The sequence below is a fragment of the Platalea leucorodia genome (assembly GCF_965183815.1).
Source record: "Platalea leucorodia genome assembly, chromosome: 3".
Taxonomy (NCBI): domain Eukaryota; kingdom Metazoa; phylum Chordata; class Aves; order Pelecaniformes; family Threskiornithidae; genus Platalea; species Platalea leucorodia.
This window is the reverse complement of record NC_138825.1, coordinates 45,842,327-45,864,803: the sequence shown is the minus strand read 5'-3', so window position 1 is coordinate 45,864,803 and position 22,477 is coordinate 45,842,327. Positions and strand designations below refer to the sequence as shown.

The 22,477-nt window shown below is 44.1% G+C and overlaps 1 protein-coding gene across 1 annotated transcript in view; it reads right to left on the bottom strand.

Annotated features, from left to right (window-relative positions):
* Positions 1–6,457: 6,457 nt before the first annotated feature.
* PCNX2 (pecanex 2) overlaps positions 6,458–22,477 on the bottom strand; it is a gene marked incomplete at its 3' end in the record, with an annotated part of 159,128 nt that continues 143,108 nt past the window's right edge. Inside the window, exons 29-34 of the mRNA XM_082305421.1 lie at positions 16,948–17,092; positions 15,524–15,754; positions 14,906–15,180; positions 13,689–13,873; positions 8,715–9,163; positions 6,458–6,631 (exon numbers count right to left, since the gene is read on the bottom strand). Coding sequence (XP_082161547.1) covers positions 6,458–6,631; positions 8,715–9,163; positions 13,689–13,873; positions 14,906–15,180; positions 15,524–15,754; positions 16,948–17,092 — 1,459 coding nt within the window. The remainder of the gene's footprint in view (positions 6,632–8,714; positions 9,164–13,688; positions 13,874–14,905; positions 15,181–15,523; positions 15,755–16,947; positions 17,093–22,477) is intronic.

Here is a 22,477-nt window from a genome sequence, read left to right as displayed (position 1 = left end):
TTCCCTACATTCAGAACGAGGGTCTGGTACAAACATTGCCCCTCCACAGATGGCAGGAGGTACGCACCATGTTAAAGGATGCCATGGCCTTGTTCCCTGACTGCCCCCTTACGCTACCATTCTGCCCAAATCCGTTTGGATGGTAGCATCGTCTTCATCGTATTTGGGAAACAGAGAATTCCTCTCAGGGTCCCCCTCCTCTGCGAACATACAGCTCCTGGCTGCTTTTTGCAAAATAAGGCTGTGCCCTGAAGGTATCCCTAATCCCTTAATTACTTCAGGCACCTTACACAGACAAGACACCTTGTTAGAGGTGAAGGACTTGGGACCACAGTAAACTTTTTCAGGGCTACGTGGCATAGACTTTCAAACAGAAACTTCTCTGCACTGAAGTGTTGGATATCCTACTGTTCCAATGTTAAGTCTCTTCAGCTGTAAAATATGCTGCAAAAGAATAGTTCTTTCAATGATTAAATAATTACCCAAAGTCTAGCAAGGTTTTAGTGCGACTGCAGTTGAGTCTTAAATGAGGACTGACCTTTAAAGCTAAATAAAACGGAGATGTTTGACACTTCTCTGTGGAGGCTGGGGAGGGGATTTCCTTCAGGAGTGGTGGCAGAGTTCAGTTTTTCCAAATTCCAGTTCAGCCAGTATTGTTGGGAGTTCCTCACTTACAGCGGTATTTGTTCCTCATAAAAGTAGATCTATTGCCCTGCATATAGTGCCACGATGCCTACTGTAGTCCCATCGTTTAATAGACGAGAAAAAAGAATCATAACAAGTTTGGGGAACTTTGGACCAGTGAACTTCTAAGCCATTGTCTCATAGTGCAAGGAAGACCTTTTGTAGTGAGGGCAGTCAGTCACTGGAAAACCTTCCAAAATGGAGGTCAATTTTTCCTTCACTGGAGCTGTGAGTGAAGCATCAGCCCTTTTAAATCAAAGGGTATTTTTGCTAATGACATTAGCGGCTCTTGCTTTCTGCTACCTATCTCGGGATTGGTGAGAGTCTTTAATTTGTTGTTCTTTTTTTAAGCCCATCTTCTCTGTGAGCTAGAGTGCTTTTCAAGAGAAATAAAGAGAAACTTTGTGGTCTGTGTTCAGCAGGAGATCCTAGATGACCTTAACAGTCATGTCTGGCCTTTAAATCTGAGACAGTTCTGAAGAAATGATTCACCTGTTTCAAATATACATCAAGTGAGTAAGAGAGTAATATTTCCAACTGAATTAAGGTTTTATGACACTCTGTGTTTACTTTAGAGGTAAAAATTTATTGTCTGGTCTTGCACTAGTAAAATATTTGGAAGGCCTTGAGAGCACTGTAACAACAAACGGAGCATTCACAATTCCCCTGATGGGCCGATTTTACTAATAGCACACATTTGGTGAAAACAGGCTCTGATGTACCAGCAAGATTCCAGATGACAACATTAGTGCACCTGCAGGTTTTAATTGGTGCAAAAAAGGGGAGAATATGAGGTACCAATTACTCTCTCGAAGCCCCAGAATCAAGGACTTTTTTGGCAAGGAGGCTTGTAATTCCAACATAAAATTGCACAGAGCATGGAATAAACAGGGCTGCATTATTTATCATGCATTAGACAATTTTTGACTTGTGAAACTCTGAGCAGGCTGAATGACAAGAGGTGAACCTTTAACACTTGACCTACTGCAAAGTTAATTATAAGTAATATGTCTGTGTTGCAGATTTAAGGATGTACAAGCACTAGTGAAACATTGTAATTAAATACCAGCTCCCAATCCAGGGAGTAATCTAAATATGGCAATAATTGAGTAGTTAAAAAATACGGATTGATGAGAAGTTGATTATTACATGCTGGAGAATTTCACTGGTAATTCTAATCTTCTAAAATGAGCTGCACAAAGTTCAGCTAATCTTTAACTTAAATGCCCCAGCAAGAGAAGAGCAGTCAGTTGGTGGGTTGGAGCCAAATGCAGATGACATTTCTTGCTTTATTCTAATAAATAGCTTTTAAAAAAAGCTGAGAGTGGTGTCACACAGACTCCTAAGAACTTAATAGTTTCAGAATGTCATTCATAGATATTGAGAGTATCATCTGGCCATCTTGTTGAGGGAAAAAGACTCACACTGGTAAGTCCTTTTCATTAACATTTGTCTTAAATGCAATGAATGCCAGGATTTTCTGTCTGTGGGAAGGAGGTGAGACTTTTCAATGAGAACTCCAGTTCCTCCCATAGAAGAAGTTTGTATGACACTTCAAAATGGAGGGAGCAGCAGGACCTCCAGCATTTCTATTTTTGGATGAACAGAACCGAACTTTGTACGTTGCGCCCATCACTGTTTCCTACTTGCGTGCTGTGGTGGGAAGCAGCCGGGCTGGAGGCCAGGCTGGGGCCTTGCCCGCGTACCTGGTGGGTGTGAGCAGTTCAGCAGCCTGTGGTTGGCTTTGGTCAAATGTTACTAAAAGTCTCTTCACCAGATCCTTGGGCCATGTTTCACCCTTAGGAGCGTAGCATCTGGCTTTTACTGTGTGATGTAAACCAGAGCCTATTAGTGAAAGGAAAGTTTAGGAAAACAGAATGGGAAGCGGGGTAAGTATCCCACATTTAATGCAAGGGCTGAAGTAGTGTGCGTGTGCTTGTTTTACCATATACTCCTTATCCTCCTGCCTGTAGCCTGCTGCACTGTGTGCGTTCCCCTCTGGTTGTGAGGGCCCTGCTGAGCCAGTGTGGGTAAAACCACTCCCCATGTTTCTTTGCAGCAGTGGTGATGTTATCTGGGGTTAAGCTGGGGGGAGGCAGTTAGGGCCTCCATCTCTTCATCCCTTCTGACATTTCTATGAAAAAACTACATGGACGCAATGCTCTTGTGGACCAAGTTCTTGATTTCCTCAAAGGATGCATTCAGCTTGCTAGCGAGACCGGAGTGTCACTGCTTTCAGGTTGTAGAAACAAGAAGGTTCTGGGCTGGCTGAATGAGCACCGGGCAGGCCTTCAGCCCCTGCTCAGTAAGTGGCCTCTGCAGCTCTGGAAAAATTCAAGCATAGCACCTGAATCTTCAAAACTGACACCAAATGGAACTGCATATAAAAGGTACTTATGTGTTGGTGGTGGCCATCCTTCCTGCATCACAGCGGTGGTAAGAGATCAGACATGTAACAACGTAGGGAAACTCTTCAGCCCGAGCAACTTCAGGGCCAAGTTTCAACAGCAGCGCTACGCACTGTGAAACCTACCATCGGTGCCACAGCTGACTTAAAAGCAGTGGAAGTAGTCTTTGCTTTTCATTCAGAGCCCAAAACTGCCCAACAGGTGGGGTTCCTGAGGTGTCATAGGTACGTCCAGCTTGCAACTCTGAAGCACCTCGCGTGTGAGGTAAGTATCAAGCTGCTTAGGTCTTTCAGGAATAAAATTATGGCTTAAAGCCTTTGTGCATCTGTAAGCACTAGTGCTGAGAACAGCATTCCTGTGGACTCGGGTGCCTTTTGGTGCTACGCAGAGCTGTTCTGAGCAGCTCACTGTTGCAACTAGGCCTTGTGTAAAGGTTAGGTACCTTTGTGTGCATCAGAGCCTTAAACGCATCTTCTGTCATGTACAGAGTAATCGGGTCTCTCTCTGCCTCACGCAGACATGGGGGGAGGTCTAAGATGTGTTTAATCAATACAACCTCACACCTAGTTCCAGGTTTTATTTCTAACCGTCATGTCTGATTATTCTGTAGGATTGGCCCATATTTAAAAACACTGCATGTAGCAGCAGTCTTATTAATAGCAGCAGACTTGCTCCAAAACTATGGAGAAATGTAACACGGGAGAGTTTGTGCTGTCATCTTCGACTTATTTTGTCTTTGTTACTGTTGTTAATGGTCACTCTTGGGTTTTTTTCAACCCCCCACTATGCTACAGAAACAACTTTAAGACAAAATAAAAACTGCGTCTATGGAAAGGAACTCATTTTTGAATCTTAGCGTGACTCCTGCTCTGCCCTGCTTGCGCACCGTGCCTCAACAAAGGAGTTGGGACGTGCCTTTTCTGGCAGCCACCCTGCGCAGCAGGAGGCTGGGCTCCATGGCGCGCTGCTGTCCCCAAGGAGTTGCGCTCCAGGGGCCGGTGGCTTGAACCAAGTCAGGAACTGTGAGGCAGCTGCGTTATCTTAGGGTGCAGTACCAGAGGCCAGGGGGATGGTTGAGTCTCTTACAGAAGATGTGGGGCTGCGGGAAGGTGGTGTTGCTGGGCCTTAGTCTGCGCTGAGCAGATAGAGCGGCTTGCTGCTGGAAGGATTTGTGCGGCTGTTTCCCAGTCTGGTTTAGCATGCTCGAGTTGGCTACACAGAATAATTTAAGTTGATTGGGACTACTGGAGTTAGTTACTTATTTTTGATGGAAATTAATTCAAACTTAAGTTAAAGATGTGAAAATTGGAGGCCTAAGTGAGGCTAACTGAACAGGGGAAAGTTTTTAGTGCTTTCCACGACCGCCTGTTTGCCCTGCCTCCGTGCAAGGCAGGGTTCAGGAAGACAAAGCGGCGATGCTTTATCTTAGTAGGCTGCCATGCAAAAGCCCCCAGGCCAGAAACGGGGCTGGTGGCTGTCGGTAAGAGCCCTCCACCTACCTGTATAAGCTCCAGCCTTCATTTGTAGGGAAGCACTTCATGAGCGGGGCGGTGGGAGGAGAGGTACGATCTGCCAGACGTGGTCAGAGGGGAGCAGCCGAGTTCCATTTCCTCTTCCACATCACACCTGGGTTAGGAGGGCCTAAACTGCACTGGTGACCACGCGTCTCAGGGGGCCGTACAGGAAGGCTCTGCTTTTGCCCTTGCGAACACGAGCAGAATTTTGCCTAGGTTGTGCTGAGCTTTATAAATAATCAATTCATCAAGCTCTGAAGTGAAAGAAAAACAATACATTTCTCAATTTCCTAAGGCAGAAAGCAAGCAAAACCAATTCAAAATAAAAAAGAAAACCCAGAAACTGCTGCCACACAAAACGTACTTGGATCATTTTATTTTCACTAGGTGTTATTTAGTTCTACTACTTATAGTCTTAAGTGTGGCACAGTAGGAAGCTCAGAATGCAACTGTGTATCGCCTAACAGTAATGAGACTTAGCTACAGCATCTCTTGTTAAATCTTTCTTGTTAATTGGGATAAGACAGCCTGGCTGCACATCATCGTGTTGAGAATTAGAAACAATCTATGGTAGTTACAGTAAAGAGGAACAGCAAGACACTGATAGCTGCAATTTTTTTAATTTAAAAAAAAGAAAAAATGAGGAGAACACGCACGTGTGTGTTTAGACGCTGCAGTAGAGGAAGGATGTGTTGTAGCCTTTCGGCTTCCGAAGTAGTCATGCATTCCTGTAAATCAGTGTTTCTCAAACTTTGTGAAAGCGCAGCCTCCCTTTTTGCATCATCTGTCTTTATGCAACTATTAAATTGGCAGCAGCCCAGTTTCTCTGGGGGAGGGAAATCAGAACGCTTTGTAATTACTGGCTACAAGTATTTATGGACACTGAGCTGTGTCCAGCAATTAAAGGCATTTAGCAGTTCCCCTCCTAATACAAACACTTCCAGACAATAATTACAGCCTGCTTTGCACTTTCCTGTCCTTGAGGAGGATTCCCCTGGGCCCTTCTGCAACTCCCAAGGGGGCTGTTGCCTGGAATTTGAGAAACACTGCTGTAAACCAAACAGGAGCACGAGATAATACCTACGAGCAGGTGTTTATGCAAAGCTGCTTTCTTTGCAAATAAGGTGCACCGTATGCTTTGAAGGCTTTCCATGCACTGGATACCTTCTTTTCTCACACTTGACTTTTGTTAATCTGTGTAGCATGGCTCGTTCACAGAATATTTCAATATGGCTGCATGCAGTATATCAATCTGTGATGCTATGTTGCTATTCAGAATTGCCACCTGCATAACATGTTAAAGAAAAATAAAAGAGAGATTTGCTGTTGGAAAAAAAAAAATCAGATTTAGCTCTAATGTTACAGTACAAGGTGTACTGTCCTTTTATGTATTCATTGCTTCTGTTCAGAGTTGCCTTTTGCTATATGTTATATATCAAATGCCAATTAGTTTGCATGCAATCAGCTGTTTAGTTATGGCAGGAAAGAGATGTCTTGTGTGCTTTTCACTGAGTTACATTAATATTTCCCACTGTATTCATTCATGATTCCAACCGTTGCAGGGGAAGGAACGTTAAACAGGTTGTATTCATTGTTCTAGGATTTACAAGAACCTGAGATGAAGTGGCACTGTGTGTTTTTTAGGACATCTTCCAACCCTACCTATGCCAAGGCCTGTAGCTGAAGAACATCTGCCCCGTAGTATTCCTGTGTAGAAGTTAGTTAGAAAAATAAACATTTGGAGGTTGGTTGGTACATTTGAAAGAACCGAAACCCACGTGTGGCTCCCTGACCTAACTCTGTCTTTATTTAATTCTAAGCAGCGCGTGGCCCTTGTGCTGGGAATACTCCTTACTGCTCCTCAGACAGGCTTTGCTGAGAAGCGGTGTCTTCCAGGGCCATATCTTCTTGGCTGGCCCTTCTGCACTCCAGGTTCTGACTCATGAATATGGCATGGGCCGGACCCGCCTCTCGCCGTGGTCTAGATTCTGTAGCATCGGTTGCTTCGCAGGTCTCGGTGAGTTGCTGGGAAGAAAGAAAGAAAAAAGGCAACTAGTTTAGGAAATTTCTAAGTAACACTTCAGCTATTTTTGAAGTGACAGGTGAAAAAAGTTAAAAATTGATTTAGGAATGTCATTCTGTGAAACTGCACGGATTCTTAACAGGCATTATTCGCAAGGGACTTCTGAAGAGGTACTTGTCACACTTTGTGCAACACATAAATTTGGAAAGAAAAGCAGACCGGGAGGTAGAGGTTTAGTACCACAGATGTACATGTATAGAGCGCTGTAAAATAATTTGGATTGAAAAGGACTTCTGGAGGTCATCCAGTCCAAACCGCTGCTCCAAGCAGGGCCGACTTCTAAGAAGTTAAATCGGGTTGCTCTGGGGCTTGCTTTATACACCAATTTTTAAATCCAACTTACAAAGAAACCTTTTCATCAAAACTGGAATGCAATTATCAGTCTGAAAATGTTATGTGCAGCGTCACCCCACTGTAAGGAGTCCATTAATATAAAAGCTTTCCAGAACTGTGCTGTGTTAACGTTTGAATAAAACACTTCCTCCGTACCACTTTCAATCAAACAGGCACCTGGACTCTCAGCAGTTACTTGGGCCAGGACTCCCTCATCTAAACTTAACCACGTAGTCGTAGGGTATCACCTAGGCTGTCAATGGCTGGCAGGGAGATACGAGTGTCCCAGCGGAAGATTTCTTCCTGACAGCTGTCAGGGTGACGTGGATTGTCCTCTCCGCTCAACACAGAGGCCACGCCAACAATCTGCCGAGGCTTCATGCCCAAACTTTAGACGGCTGAAAGTTAGACGAGGTGAATCCTACCATTACTACTCAGCATTGCAGGCTGGCTGAGTTCTTGCAAATTAGGCTGTAAACTCTTGAGAGCTGGAATTATGCCTTGTCATCTGATATGTTCAGCTGTACATGTAGAGATATTATTAATGCTCATTAGAGTAATAAAGCAGGATTGGACCCAGATGAGTAACGTTCAGTCAACTTCTGTCGAAGTTCACGGCAAAACTCCAGGGAACCATACCATACATGGTATTTTTGGGTTGAGAGCAAAATACACACAGGCTAAGGAGCTTTTTTCACCTGAGGTTTGGAGAATTCTTTGAAAATTAGGGAAGTTATACACAGTTCAGAGTGATAGTAGCAGAAAAGTGTTTTGGACTTTCCATATCCACAGTCTTCCCCTGTGACCAACCTGGTTTCCATTTTGATAGGCCAAATACGAAAGTCTGTCTTAATTATGTTGCCACTCAGCCTCTAGGTGCAGTCGCCCTTTCTATCTAGTCCCTCTTCTCCCATTACTGCTCTGTAGTGCTGAGGTGAAAGTTTCAAAATTCAGGAAAGCAACTGATGCCAACCAAAGTTAAATAAATATACTTAAGTAGGCAATAAAACAATAACACTACTATGTGCATTCAGTTTTCCAGGGAAGATGGGAATAGAACGGGGAGCCTACTGGGAAGAGGGCTGGAAGTTCTTTGTGTGTACTGTTTTGCCATTAGGAAATGCTGAATCACAGGGCACGCAGGTTTCCTTTGGGAAATATTGCCTACAGCCTTCCTCTGACTAACCCTTTCAGCAACGAGGCTTTCAGGTCCTGGATTGAATTTCTGGTCAGAGAGAGGGACAGAACAAGTGCCCTGTTCAGTGGGAACCGTTCCTCTTTGTACAAATAAGTAAGGCCTGCGTACGCAAGCAAGGAAGGAGCTATTTAGTTTGCTTATGATGGTACTCATTACCTGGGCCGCAGAAAATGAAGACTGAAGTCCTCGATCTGAGTGAAAGGAAGAGGGACTTTGCCCCAGTGTGCAATCCCAGGTGCCTGTTTAACAGCCAGCCTGTCACTTACTTAGAAATAGATCACTCTCATGTACACACTAATATTAAACAGTCTTGTTTTCATTTGATGCAGCAAAATACAAAACAAATACCAAAATCCTGGCGTTGTTTTGGGAAAGACTATTTTCTGACCAGTGAGAAGGAAGAAACTAAAGGGTGGTGAGGGCAGTTCAAGAACCTGATAGGAGAGCAGTATAGTAGCTCACGCTTAGTACTGCTATTTTGGCTTCAGCCTTACCCGAGTCGCTTGACTGGCTGCTCTAGCAGATGGACCCATGGCGATATTCATGCTGCTGGATGACTGGGTGTCACTGGTGTTACCTCCGTCTGCAGCTGAGAGCCCAGAAATCACCAACGCACTTGAAAAGCTTCTCTTGCCGAACAGCAGGCTGAGAGTTGAGCTGGTGGAAGAGGCCAGACTGGACCTGAGCATCGCTGCAGCGCGGTCCTGCACAGTCAGCTGGCCAGCAACAGGAACAGCGGGGGACTGGGAAAACACAGATGTTGCCGAGTTGTGGAATGACAGCTGACTGCTAGAAAGCCTTTGGGCAATTTCGTGGGCAGATGTAGACGTTTGGATGAAAGGCTGGCGGCTTTCTACAATTGGTCCAGAGTGACTTGAAGCAGGGGGCCTTTGGTTTAAAGCAGTGTGTGCCTGGACTGACTGACTCCTGGGTTTTCTCCTGCCTTTAAAAGAAAGATTAATACATTTAAATCAGTGGCATCCTGATGAACTCCATGCAATTGACAGCGTCCCACATGTACATAGTACTTTTGGCATATTACTACTGGTTTTATCAGCATAAGAATCCCAAGAATAACAGAAATAACAAATCGCTAAACTTATGAACCTTTCTGTGTTTTCCACTACAAGGGTTCTGCCTTTTGGTCAGAACAGCTCCAGTGGCTTTGCACTGAGTCAAAAGAGAGGAAAATGAGCAGACACCCCCCAAGGAAAGTACTCTGAGCACAAGCTCACACCTATTCTGCCACGCACATTTTACCCTGCCCGGTGAATGACTGAGCATAGTCTTCCTGTAACTCCACTCCTCTTTGACAACCGCGCTGAAGCAGGGGATGCTGCATATCTACCTTAAATGGCTTGGTATAATTAAATGCAAAAATAAAACCAAAAAACCTGTGAGTTAAAACAGTGGCACATTGAAAAGAATTAGTCCTGCATATGGGGAAAGAGAATTTGAGAATTCAACCAAGTGGAAGACTACAGCATTCAAGCCACAAGACAGTTTTTAAGACTAATATTAAACTACATCTGAGCTCCAAGAGTGGCATTTGCAGTATATCACAGACTGAAAAGACGGGAGCACCTCTAGTTAGGGTAGCGTACTGGAGGTCTGAATGAGACCCACATAAGGCCCTTGCCCCGTTCCGGGAAGCGTCCTGAAGCAGCCACTGTTGGGTACAGCGAGTAGTTTCGATAAGCTGTTCTGTTGCGCCTAGACAACTTCTAACTGCCTGTACCTTTACACCCCCATTTTCCTTTACACCCCCATTTTTAACATATCAACACCCAATGTCATTCAAACAAATCATTTCTGTATTTCTTACGCTTGCCTATTTAAATAGGCATAAAATGAAAACTAAGTCAACTTACTGGCCAGCGAGCCCACCAGATACCTGCTTGCACCCAGGCACCCCGCAAACGGCAGGCAGCGGGCTGGCGTGCGCCACCGGCCCCGAAAGAATTTACTGTTTCTGCAGGCAGGCTCTAACCCAGGCTCGTGCAGCAAATACCCAGTCACGCGAGTGCCTGCTTGGCTTTTCTGCTTTCCAGGAAGCTCCAACCATTAACACAAGCTGGCATTTTGGTTTCCTAGCTATAGCTGTGGGATAGAGAGTTGATGCCAGAAAATCTGTTGAGAGCCATCAATGCAGAACCGAGTTTTGCTGGCCGGCATTTCCAGGTTGTTGGTAATTTTTTTTGCTTTGCTTTTTCCCAGTACCTGAAGGGAAGCACTGAAACTCCTCCAGATACTGAAATTTTGCAGGCTTAAAGGAATATAAATCTCACACTGTCTTCTAGAAACATGACTGCTGAATTCATGAGGGTTCCAGTAATGCAGAATTTCCTATCCAAACTATTTACATTATATAGCTGAAACACACTGTTTTACATCCACAGACCTGCTTTCCAGAGGCTGGTATCATTAGCCCCATTTTTCAGATGCTGAAGCAAAGAGAATTTAGGTAACTTGGCACAGAGTCAGATGGCAGAGCTGGGCCAAATCTAACTGGAGCTCTGTAGCTGGACTAAAACCTAGTTGGCTTGGCAAGCACCAGACACCTTTGCACCCCACTTACAATGTGTCTTTAGTTCTACTTTTATACTCCAAACAATAAAAAAATAATTTTCCTAAGATGGCCTGCAAAGCAGCTTTCTCTGTAATGAGAGCCCCAAGATCTCTGCTTGAGAGCAACGGGACAGACGGACGCGGGCCCTGTGCGCCGCGTTGCCACCAGTCCTCCGCGCTGCGGACGTGATCCATAGGGAGGGCGCGCGCTGCAACACGTCTGGCCTCCACAGGGATTCAGGTTCTTCAGACTCCGGGGTTTTGTTTAAGTGCTTTGGTTTCTACATCTGATGGTTATTTTAATATGTTACCCTTTTTAAATAAAAAGAAGGGACTGGAATTAAGAACAGAGGGGCTGTGGTGTGTTAGCTCATGCAGGGGCTAACGTGGCCAAACATCTGCTTGTGATTTAAACTGCCAAGCTGACCCCTGTCCAAAGGTATTCGGTATTCATCCCAAATGCAGTGGTTAGAGCGTTGGACAGGAGACCACCCGCGTCTACACATAAATAACTCTGTCCTTGAAAACACTTAGGAAACAAAGGCCGTTCTATAAACTGCATCATGAAATAAGGACACCTTGCGGGAGAACCCCACGCGTTTCCAATGCTCCCGATTTTGGTCACACTTCTATATAGGGCTTTCATTGCATTTTGCAGACTCATTGGCACCAGGCCGCAAAATGAAATACGAAAACATTAAATGCACTTGATTCATAGATTATGAGTCTAGAAAGGATTGCTGTGACCATCTAGTCTGCTGTGCCATATAGCACGGGCCACAGAGCTTCCTGGAATTAATGCCTGCACGGTATTACTAATTACTATGATTATTTTTAAGAAATGCATCCAATATCTCCAGTCATGGAGAAGCTGTCTTAACCCTTAGTCACTTGTTTCACTGTTTATTTACTCTCACTGTTAAAAATGTGCACTTGATTTCAAATCTGAATTTGTTTAGCTTTGTTATATCATATGTCTGCTCGAATCAACTGTCTTTGGTCACCTTTGGTTGCCCAGGTAAGTACTTACAGACTAAGATCAAAGCATCTTTTACAATATAAATTGTTTGAAAGCTCCTAGTCTTTTACTACAGGATGTATTTCCCAGATCTTTGATCATTTTTTGGCTCTTCTTTGAACTCCTTCCAAATTAAAAATGTCCTTCTTAAATCAGGGCTCTAGCACTGCACGTGGTGGACCAACAGTGTCCCGAACCGAAGTCAGACTGACAGACGTGCCTTACCCAGGTCACCCTATTCGTTCTGCTTCAACAACAACAGGCATAGCGTAAGTTCTTCCCCAGTCCTCTGGTATTGCCTTACTGTTCCGATACTTACTGAAGATCAAACAGAGCTTGCTTTTTAACCAGCTCTCTTTCTTAAAAACCTTCTTGACTTAGAGTCATTTGGATTTGCTCAAGTAAGCACATAGCTTTGATAGCCACCCTTTCGTGTTCTTTGTAGCTGTTGGGATGGAAGGAACTACTTCATGATCAGATCACGGAAACAGATCAGCTGCATTTTTCTCAGTGCAAACCAGACATTTCTTCTCTCATTTCTACATTATTGGCAACTCTGCTGTTGTATGGAGGGACGGATTGAGACCACTGTTAGGATTTCTTTTGCTTCTAATACTCTTTAAACAGCCACAAACCCACATTCATCTTTGTGTCCCTAACGGTGCTAGCCAGAGACTTCTCCTTGTTTCATTTTCTTTCTCTTATCAACGGTCTCTTGGGACTGAACACTGATTTGCACTTGCTATTTTCCACTTCCTTGCATTTGTTGTGTATGTCTTCGTTTAACCTCAAAGCCAGGTTGCTTTTCTTAACTAAGTGTGACCTTCTCTCTTGATTGTGGTTTTCTGAGCACCCAATACATTCTTTTAAACAACTCACAATTAACTTTCATTCTTGTATGGCATGCTCAGGATCATTATTTTACAATTAAGTTTGCCATTCTGATTACTGCAGTGTCAAGTTATGAGTATGCACGTGGGGATTCCTCTAATGCTAGGCTCAATTAAAAACAGCAGATATTTTATTCTTACAACATGATTTACATTCAGGGCAAGATTTTCTCCAGTCCCGTCCATTATCTTAACGATAGGTCAAAATGATCTAACGGGAAACAAACAAGTGTCATACCCCTCTAGTTCTCTGCTTTAGTTTATACAGTAATACCACAACTTGTTGAAAGGTTAATTGGCTTTGCATTACAAGTCCTGATCCCACAGCAATAGGTCTCACAGTGACCCGCTGCCAAACTTCACGCATCTTTCCAATGTGAAGGCCAGTCGTTCTACCTTGTGAATAGGTCTGAGGTACTTCTGAATCCGTAATGTGAGAAGGGCTCAGCTGTTAGCTGACAGAATGATTGGCAACATTTCATTTTCTCCTGGTAACTGCTCTATAGATGTAAGGAGTTATTTCCTATTTGTTTGTTCTCCACATGCACTGATGAACAGCCAAACGTATTTCTCAAATAAATCGTCATGGTCCTTCCAAGATAATTAAGATTTTTGCATACTTGCACTTCTGCTGTTCCCAGCCAGCAATAAGCACAGGTTCACTGCGGTACGGGCTCCCTGCATCGCACGTGTGGACTCCCTCCCATCTGCATTTCTCATTCTGGCATTGTTAGTGGCACCTCCTCGTCCAAAAGTTACAGATAAAGCAGTTTGACAGTGGAACCTTTGGTGAATCACATTTGTCTTGTACCCTCCCGGTAAATACCCGGAACAATATCAGGAAGCCATCTCCTACAGGTCATTAGGAAAGACAAACCTCTCTCTTTCTAAAATTAGTTTCCCGCTGGATATGAGCACGCCCCAAAAGCATCTTCCTATGCGGCCCCCTCAGGAGAAGACTACAGAAAAAGCCAAGTAAACGGTGCAAATACCTGCACGTTGGTGGACCTCTTGAGATGAAGCTTGCAACTGAGGGGTTCCATCTCTGGTGGGCTGCGAGCTACTGCTCTGGCTTGAATTGCCTGTGGAGTTGCTGCTAGAGGAAGACCCCCCTCCACTGTCCACCTCTTCCACGTTACCTCGCTCATGGTGAGCTGCGTGGCAGTCCTTCCGCATTCTGTTGGCAGGAACACACGCACGGTCAGCCATTTATTATGCAAGAAAATTTGTGCCACCAATGCTAGGTGCCCTCAAAATGTGTAACTGTACTCTCTCATACTGCTGCAGGTCTTGACATTTTATGCGATGGCAAAGATGATGATGTGGTAAGCTTACTTGGAACAAAATTGTATAGGACACAAACCAAATCTTTCCTTGACTGTGTTAAGTGGCTTTGGAGCCCTGCAAGACCTTAGGCCTCTTTATCTACTGTTACAGCTGTCTCTAAAGATCAAACATTTGCATGAGGTAACCAAGTAGCAAAGAAGAGGAATGGGGTGGAGGGAGCTCAGTGGGAATGAGCTGCATGGTGGGAAACTAGCCTATTAAGCCACTAGATTTAATCTTGGCATTTTAGCATAGGTCTTAGCATGCAAGCTGGCTCCCACAGCCTCTCCATGGTCCCCTGACTCTCCTCAGCCACAGTGGCGATAGGGCGGGTGGAGGGAGTGAGACAAGAGTGAGTTATTGCCGTATGAAAAGTGCACGTAGGAATGAGAGATGGAGGGTGTCAGATACTGATCGTGCATACCTTGGGGAAGTCAGGCAGTTTTGATGGGTAGTAAGTACATTTTTAGATGCATTTTGGTCAAGAACAGTGACTTGGGGATGATCATCTATACTGCTAAAGCTTTGGAGCATAACCCACCATAACCCACCAACACATTTACTCATGTTCTGACATGTCACTGAGTTACAGAAAAGATACCCTTATTTATAAGGAATAAACGGTAAAATTCCCTGGAATAAGGGAAAAGTCTCTAGTGCTAAGTGATTTGACAATGAATCTTCTTGAACATGTAGAAAGCTTTGCTTAAAAGCCATGAATGAGTTAATGAATTTGTTTTCTGCTATATCTGTAGCGCTATGTTGTTATATTCTGAGTTATTTGCAATTAAGTTTTTTACTCATAGATAACAGTATGGAATTACTCTCTTTAACAGAACATACAGTGGAGTCTCTATCTGCGTAGCCAAAATTTAACACCTACCTTAACCATTTGGATCTGAACCACTTTTTAATGTTGTCCAAACTCACAGGTCCCCCCCAAATGTTCCTCAGTTGGCTGTGTGTCCCAAGGTACGAGGTGGTTAAAGGGGAAACGTACATTGGATATCCCAGTGGCTGATCACATGAAGAATTAATTAAGTTCCGCAAGACCTGTTTATTGTTCTGGATGCTTCCTCTCTCTGGGTTACGATTGCGTAAGAAAATCAGTTCCTGCTGCTGCCCAGCCCAAAGCCCTCTGACGCACTCCTTGTTCACCTACAGGTAGGTTAAAAACATGGATCATGTGAAAACATCTGCTACTGAACATGCAGAACTACACGATCACAGGAGAACAGCAGCAGCTGTGTGTGCAAACACCTCATGTCTTTGCACCAACAGGTTTTATGAACTTCTGCAGCTACTCCCTAGTAAAGCCTGGAATGTTATTTCAGATACACAAACATATGGGTGCAAGATGGAAGTCAACTGAAGAGAGCTCTTTTAGCCTCCAGTCCCTACTCCATAACTCCAATCAACCTCTCCTTTTGGCCACATTACTCAGAAATATTAGTTACCACAGCCCTAAATTACTGCAATATTAGAAAGATGGTATATGCACCTTGATAACCTTGAAGGTCAAGTAGCTTTTGTGGAGCATGATAACTTTATATTCATCTGCTCCTTCATCAACCACGTGTCTCAGGGTTAGCAGCTCCTCTCTGTTGGAGAGTACAGCGCTGCGCCAGGCTGGGTCCCCTTCGTGACAAATCACAACCTTTTCTTCAAAAGATTGGATCGCTTCATACAAAACTGCTGGGTCCTCATACTCATCTGGGCAGGTGAACTGGTCCTGGTAGTACAAGAAAAAGTATTGAAAAGGTCAGGTATATCTGTGAAAACACGAAAACTATTACCAATAAACAAAATCCTGGTTTTCAAACGGTTGCCAGCTGACCCCAAGTGACTTGCCATTTGATACAGCGTGTCTTTGGGCAGGTGGAACAATTAGTTTAACAGTAATATAAAAAGGTACGATTTTTGTTTTATTGTAACCTGTTCTGATCTCATGTCTCCACTGGACAAAGACACTCGGAGAATGCCAGCTTATCCACTTTCTTTTTATAAAGTGGAAAACCACAGGAGGCAGAGCTTTTGGGTAAGCCAGAGAGAGATCAAATCACCTGGGGCGTTCCACAGTTCTTGGGGAAATCCTTACTTTTATTCACGAAAAACCACCAACAAGAGCACAGACTGGGAATTCATCAGCAGATATCACAATATTGTGTTACTACTTTAGCTGTCATGCAGCAACACGGCCAGCGGTAACATTCATAAAATTATTGTGTCAAATTCACAGCAGTTCCACTTCAGTTACATTCAGAGCAATTATAAACATCATGCATGATAAAAGCATACGATACTAAAACGTAACGTGCCAGAGCAAGAACAAAATCAACCCCAAGCTATACAGGGGTTGACCTGAAGAAATTGGAGCAACTTCAATGGAGGTGTGCCAGATTTTTACAACTGAAAACAGAGCAGGGTCAGAAACAGCCCAACATCATCAAACAACCAGCCAAGACGCTAACCCTTCAAACCACTCTCCTCTCAGCTGTGTCTTTTAACACACGGAAGCGTTACACGTGTATTGCCATTCACGAAAGGACTGATGAATTAGCAATGAAATTAGTCTAATCAAGGTATTTCTTTTCAATCTAGAAACCATCTTTATAGCACCCTCGCAACTAAAACATGACATGACCTTCAGTTTTGTTTTGATGAAAAATGCAGGGTCAAGCTGCAATATGAATGGTTTCAAATGGGCAGCTGGGGGGTACAAAAAAGAAGATCAAGTGAATGCCAAATAAATAAATGCCAAGCTTTTCCATTTTGGTTAAGGAAGTTTCTCTGAATAAGGCAACAAGTTCTCCATTTCCCTCTCATTTCTTTCTTCTTTGGACAGTTTCTAAGGTTTCCTGTGTTTCCCTAAGAAAACAGATGCAGTAGTAAAAGTTAAAAACAAAAATTAAAAAAAGACCTTACCTGGTGTAGCTTCAGAGACATTCGGATTGCCGGGGCAACCACCTTATGCAATAAATCCATGTCTGCGAAGACCCACTCATCTTTTGCTGCTATCCGAAAGTCTCCTTTGAACAGTGCGTGGAGCCCATAGAGAAAAGAGTCCAAGCTGCAAGAGAAAGGCAGCAGTCACTCCCAGAAGCCATTCCCGTCTCACCAAGCCGGACCCCTGCCAGCGCCGGCCACGTGCTGAGCTGCGCAGTGACCGGTGGCTCTCCGGCGCAGGGTGAGCTCCTGCGGTGGGTATAAAGCAGGGGTCGCACCGCATATTTCTAACGAGAAACCATTCCTCGGGGTAGGTGGTTTTCCTTCTGCTTGCACTGTAAATGACGGGCCACGAAACGAGCGTGGCACCCGGAGCAAAGGGTGTCCTGAGGACGGGCGGCTGGGTCACGGGGCGCCTCAGGGTGCCGCTTCTCTGCGGCTCTGCCAAAGAGACCAGCTCGAAGCGGGCCAGCTGCTCTGCAATCCCCGTGCAGGCAGCAGAAGCTAGCCCCTCATTTGAAAGTTTATTGATTGGCCCTGTTAGTCTTAGCAGTTCTCCTTGCAAGGTAAAAATTAAAAAAAAAACAAAAAAAAAAAAACAACAAAACCAGCTGTAAAAAATATTTTCAGCAAATCTGAGACTTCTGTCATGAAACTCAAACGTGAACATTAAACCAGATGTACTAAGAAGAATACTAAGTTTCAGGAATGGTTCAGGAAACCAGGTGAGAGCATGAATCAAACGACAGGCATTTCATACTGAAACAATGAGCGCTAAAGCAAATATGCACTGGGTTTCTTTTTTCTATTATAAGAAACTAGATGTAACCAGTTCTGCCTGACCTTGGATGATGGTTTGCCTGGATCTGAGATTTAAGCAAGAGCTAAAAGGTACAAAATCGAGTAGTTGTTAGAAAATGGTTGCACGAGGGCTTTGTGAAGGGCAACAACCAGCCTTCAGCTCCAGTCCGCGCCCCGACTCACGAGCTTCCCACGACGACACCGCAGCCACTCGTATAACACGTACAGAGCAGGACTGCCGTCCTAATGCTGCTCTGAAGAAGTGATCTCAAAACTGAGGAAAACAGAACCATCTGTTAAAAACAGGCACCTCTTGCAAACCCACAGGACATGGTTTCATCTACCTGCCAAGATTTTACTCACTCTTACAGCAGCTGATTTTTTCAGATTGTAAAGGCTCTGAGGAGAAGCTGCATTAAGATGTTAGCGGTTTTCATTACCACCCAGGCTTTCTCCAGAGAACCCATAATCTTTCCACATAATTGAGCTTTCTTAATTATTTTAGGAAACGAAAAAAAAAAAAAAATCTTTTAAATTTTTTCTCTTCTGCGAGAGAGGGAGAGGAGAGACTGGGAGACGGCCTGGCCTATCCCCAGCTCAGACACATTCTAATTTTGCCCTTGGTGGGCAGCATGGTTTAGAAATTAGAATAGAAAGATATAGATGTTGTTACCAGAAAAACAGCTGGATACCGATTTTCTCCGTGACAGCGCTGTGTAATACAAATCAACTAATCAGTGGGACCAAGGCCAGTCAGGAAGGCAGGGCTGCTGTTGCTGCTGGGAACGTGAAGAATACAGGGAAGCTCTTCTGAATTCTTACCTGATTTGCATTTATTACTACTAAGTTACGTATTAAAACATGCCTATGTGAGACAGACACTTACACTCAAGTCTTCAAAACATTCAAGCACTGATTTCAGTGGGAGTTCTTATGTGTCTTCAAGGAGCGGGTCCCGATCCCCACTGACTTTCAATCAATCATCTCCATGGTTTAGAAAATGATAATATACCCAAATCCTGCTTAATAGCTAGCAAAGCCCCAGAATAAAGCAGTTAGGGGGAAAAAAATGGTGGGTGCAGCCAGTGGGGTGAAATATGTGACTATCATCTCCTTTGGAAAGGCTAGAGATCAGGAAGGGTCCTTTCACTCACCCACCCACTAGACAACATCCAGCATACACAGCTGACACGTTGCCTGGGAAAAACACTTCTGTATCTAAATATTCTTCCCAGGATGAAACTGAAAAAACTACCCTGAACTCTGCACCTAACGATGATCTGTAGCATAGTTTTTCCCCACGTAACACCCCCTGTATTTGCTCTGAAAAGTTGTCTGGGATGAAGGGAGGAATAGGCAGGCAAGACAACTGTTTTTTACATCATTAGAGGCTCTCAGAGCCAAAGCTGAACACCAGAGCAGACAAAGAGTTTGCATTCACATCAAAGTGTCTTATAGGCATCAGCACATGCTAAACAGGCTGCTGTGAACAGCAGTATCTGCTGAAAGCAAGGCCAGGACTAGGACAGCTATGCAAACTGCAGCTGAGCATCAGCAGAGGGAGCGGAGGGAAGCACGTACAGCTCTTGCTGCGCTTAGTTAGGGAAGACTCATCCATTTCTCATCCCTCTGCATAATAAGTTCTCTAACCATCATTTTTAAGAACAAATATGACTGCTACAAGGAGCAAAGCAGCGGTGGCAGTAGTTGTGAGAGGCTGAGAGTCAATTATTTTATATATCGTATTTTCCACCAGAGAGGTCTGGAGGAGATTGCTGTATTCACAAAACCATGGACAGCTTTTATTCTCCTGCCAATTGTAATGAGGCTTTTGGGTACATTCCGCCTATAATGTGACACTATCTCAAGCCATTACTTCTGTAACACGCCGCCCTTAATCCACATAAGATACAGCTGTTGTTATTCTTCCCATTGTTACGCTCTCTCCTGAAGACTCTAATGAGATTATAAGGAAGCTGTAAAGCCAACAGCTTTGATCTCAGGCCTGACTCAAGGTTGCTGCTGCTTTCTTGGCCCAGTTTTAACATACCTCAATTAGTAATTTGCTGTAGTTACAGGCTCTTTCAAAATATTTTAAACACTAGTTAAGGTAAATTCACATGCCAAAGAAACGACATTAATCAAGAAGAGACGTAACTACTATTTCTGGCAACATTTCTAACCCTCTGAGCTAAGAACCCGAAAAGCTGCTGCCACAACTGCGAGCTATTCTAGAACAAGACTAGTAGGTGTGTGGGAACCGTCGGCCCCTCGAATGTGCAGAAAGGAGGGGATTAAGTAGCACCACAAATACCAGAGGGAGGGCACCGGAGCCAAAGCAAATACTCCCTCCTACTGCACTCCTTACGTTGCTCCAACAGCTGAAACTAAAAGCATTTGATGCAAGCCTGAAAACAGTATGGATGAAGACTAATGAGCTGGTGAATATATCTGTGTGTATTCTTCACACCAAAACTCATCCTCTGTCTGCAGTTTATAGACCTTTCCCAATGTTAACTGTCGATTTATTTAAGGAATAAAGAAACATGCATGCCTGCGAGCTGGTAACGACCTGAATGTCATAGCTCACCTGAATGAAATATTTTCAATGGTAGCCCTTCTAAATTTGGTATTTTAGATGACAGTGGCTGTGAGCTAAGAGTCAAACTTCTCTCCCCTGCTTCTGCTCGGCTCAGCTCTGGCAGACATGGAGCTGCACCGTCTGCTTGAACTCCCACTAGCAATGCAGCACCGCCAGCAACGTTGTGGCGCCGTGTCCCGTGCCCTCCACCTCTTTCCCCTCAGATGCCGGCCAGTGCGATGTGGTGCCCAGGAGGGAACGGGCAAGCGGGGCCAGCTGCTTCCCCGGGCTTCAGCGTGAGCAGCGGCTCCTCCAGGCAGAGGCGTTCCGTGGGGTGACCCTCCGCCCACCCTGAGCGATAACGCCCAGAGCGAGCTCAGGGGACCGGAGCGTCCAGGCTTGGTAGTGTTGGAACTATCTGATGAGAGACGCTTTATTAAGAGACTTTTACATTTTTCCAAATTTGAAGTGTGTACTAAACATTTATTTAAAAGCAGGTCTAGTGGCTGAATAGGATTTTTTACAAATACACACCTAAACATATCACTCATATTTGAATAAATGAATGGTAATGTCATGCCGTTCTTCAAATTGCATTTTGTGCAGGATGCCTCCTAATGACAGTTTAAAAGAGCAAGTGATTTGCATAGCAATGTTCTGCCTTCTTAATGAATGCATTTATTGTGTAATCTAGTGCTAATGTTGGGTTTCTACTGACATTTACATGAGCAGGTACACTGAATAATTATTTACATACATTATATAAGAGCATTTAAAATCTTGGTTTACACAGTGACATTTACTGATTAATAGATTAGACAAAATCATGTGTAAATGAGTGCAAATTGATAGTTTACATACACAATGTAAACTTGAGTCTCAATTCTGTAGTGCACAGCTCAGTGTAACATTACCTTTGCGTTCCTATTTCTGTGCAGCAGTTGGATGACTGACACTCCTCAAGACACAGCAAGGGCTAGACTTAAGCCAGAGACAGTTTCCTACTACCTGCACAGTTACCCCTGAGAACAAAACGTGGACCACAGAGCACAGACTCTTGGCTAGTTTGCTCACGTTGGACATACCTGAAATGCTTTGTAGAAAAAAGCGTGAGGAGGAGAAGACTACAATGCCTATCTGGCCGTTACATCTCAAACTCATCATGAAACCTCTAGCAATGTTGTATACAAGATGCTTCACAGCCAGAATGAATTGAAAGTCCTGAGATGAAGTTCAAGGTCATTTCTCACTGCCTACCAGAGTGATCTACATAATCTAAATTTTTGTAGTCTGGCTGTGGGATTGCCTGTTCTGACACCATCTCTGCAGAAAACCAAAATCCTCTTCAGCACTAGTAGGCTCCAAAAGGTCCCCAAAATATCATGACACCTTTTCAAGGAAAAGGACTGTGAAGCATCACCTAAGGAATGATTTCTCCAGCTTCTGAGGACCTTAAGTACTTCTCCCGCACCTGACTGAATGCAGACCTCCAACGGCCTGAGAGCTGGGGGCGAGGACCAGCAGTAATGCTCTAAATCACCCCCCGTAAGAGCTGCTGTGTCTCCATCAGAGAGCGAGGGGAGGGAGACCTGCCTTCAGTGCCTCAAGTTAATTAATCCTTGGGAACATCTCCTTCTGGCCTCAGCAGCGTTGCACGTGTTGGACAAAGTCTCCTTCCCCCTGGCATGCCATACAGTTGTATTCCTATCAGAGTCTCGCTGACTTACTGCTTCTTTGTGTTTAAATAAGTTGTGAAGATCTGTGTGAAGCAGTAAACACTGTCAGTGTGGTAAGAACTGCCCTCTGTGCTGAACTGAATGTCTTTGGGGGACTTGTGTTGATAAATGTCTTGATGTCAGGGGGCAGCGTACCCACCTTGCTCCTCAGTTAATAATTTCTACTAAATTGTTTTTGTCAATTAAAATAAATATATAAATTCTTTAAGACAAGAATAAACATATTTCACCAAGCTAAAGTCATGTTTTGTAGCTGTAGCAATTTATAACTTGAATTGTGCTACTCGGATTCCTTTTTTTCCCCAAAAAAATCTTTCTGACAGTTGAAATGTATTAAAGGTAATTTAACCAGGTGGGTAAGTGACACAGTTTTTCACAGTGAAACTTTTCT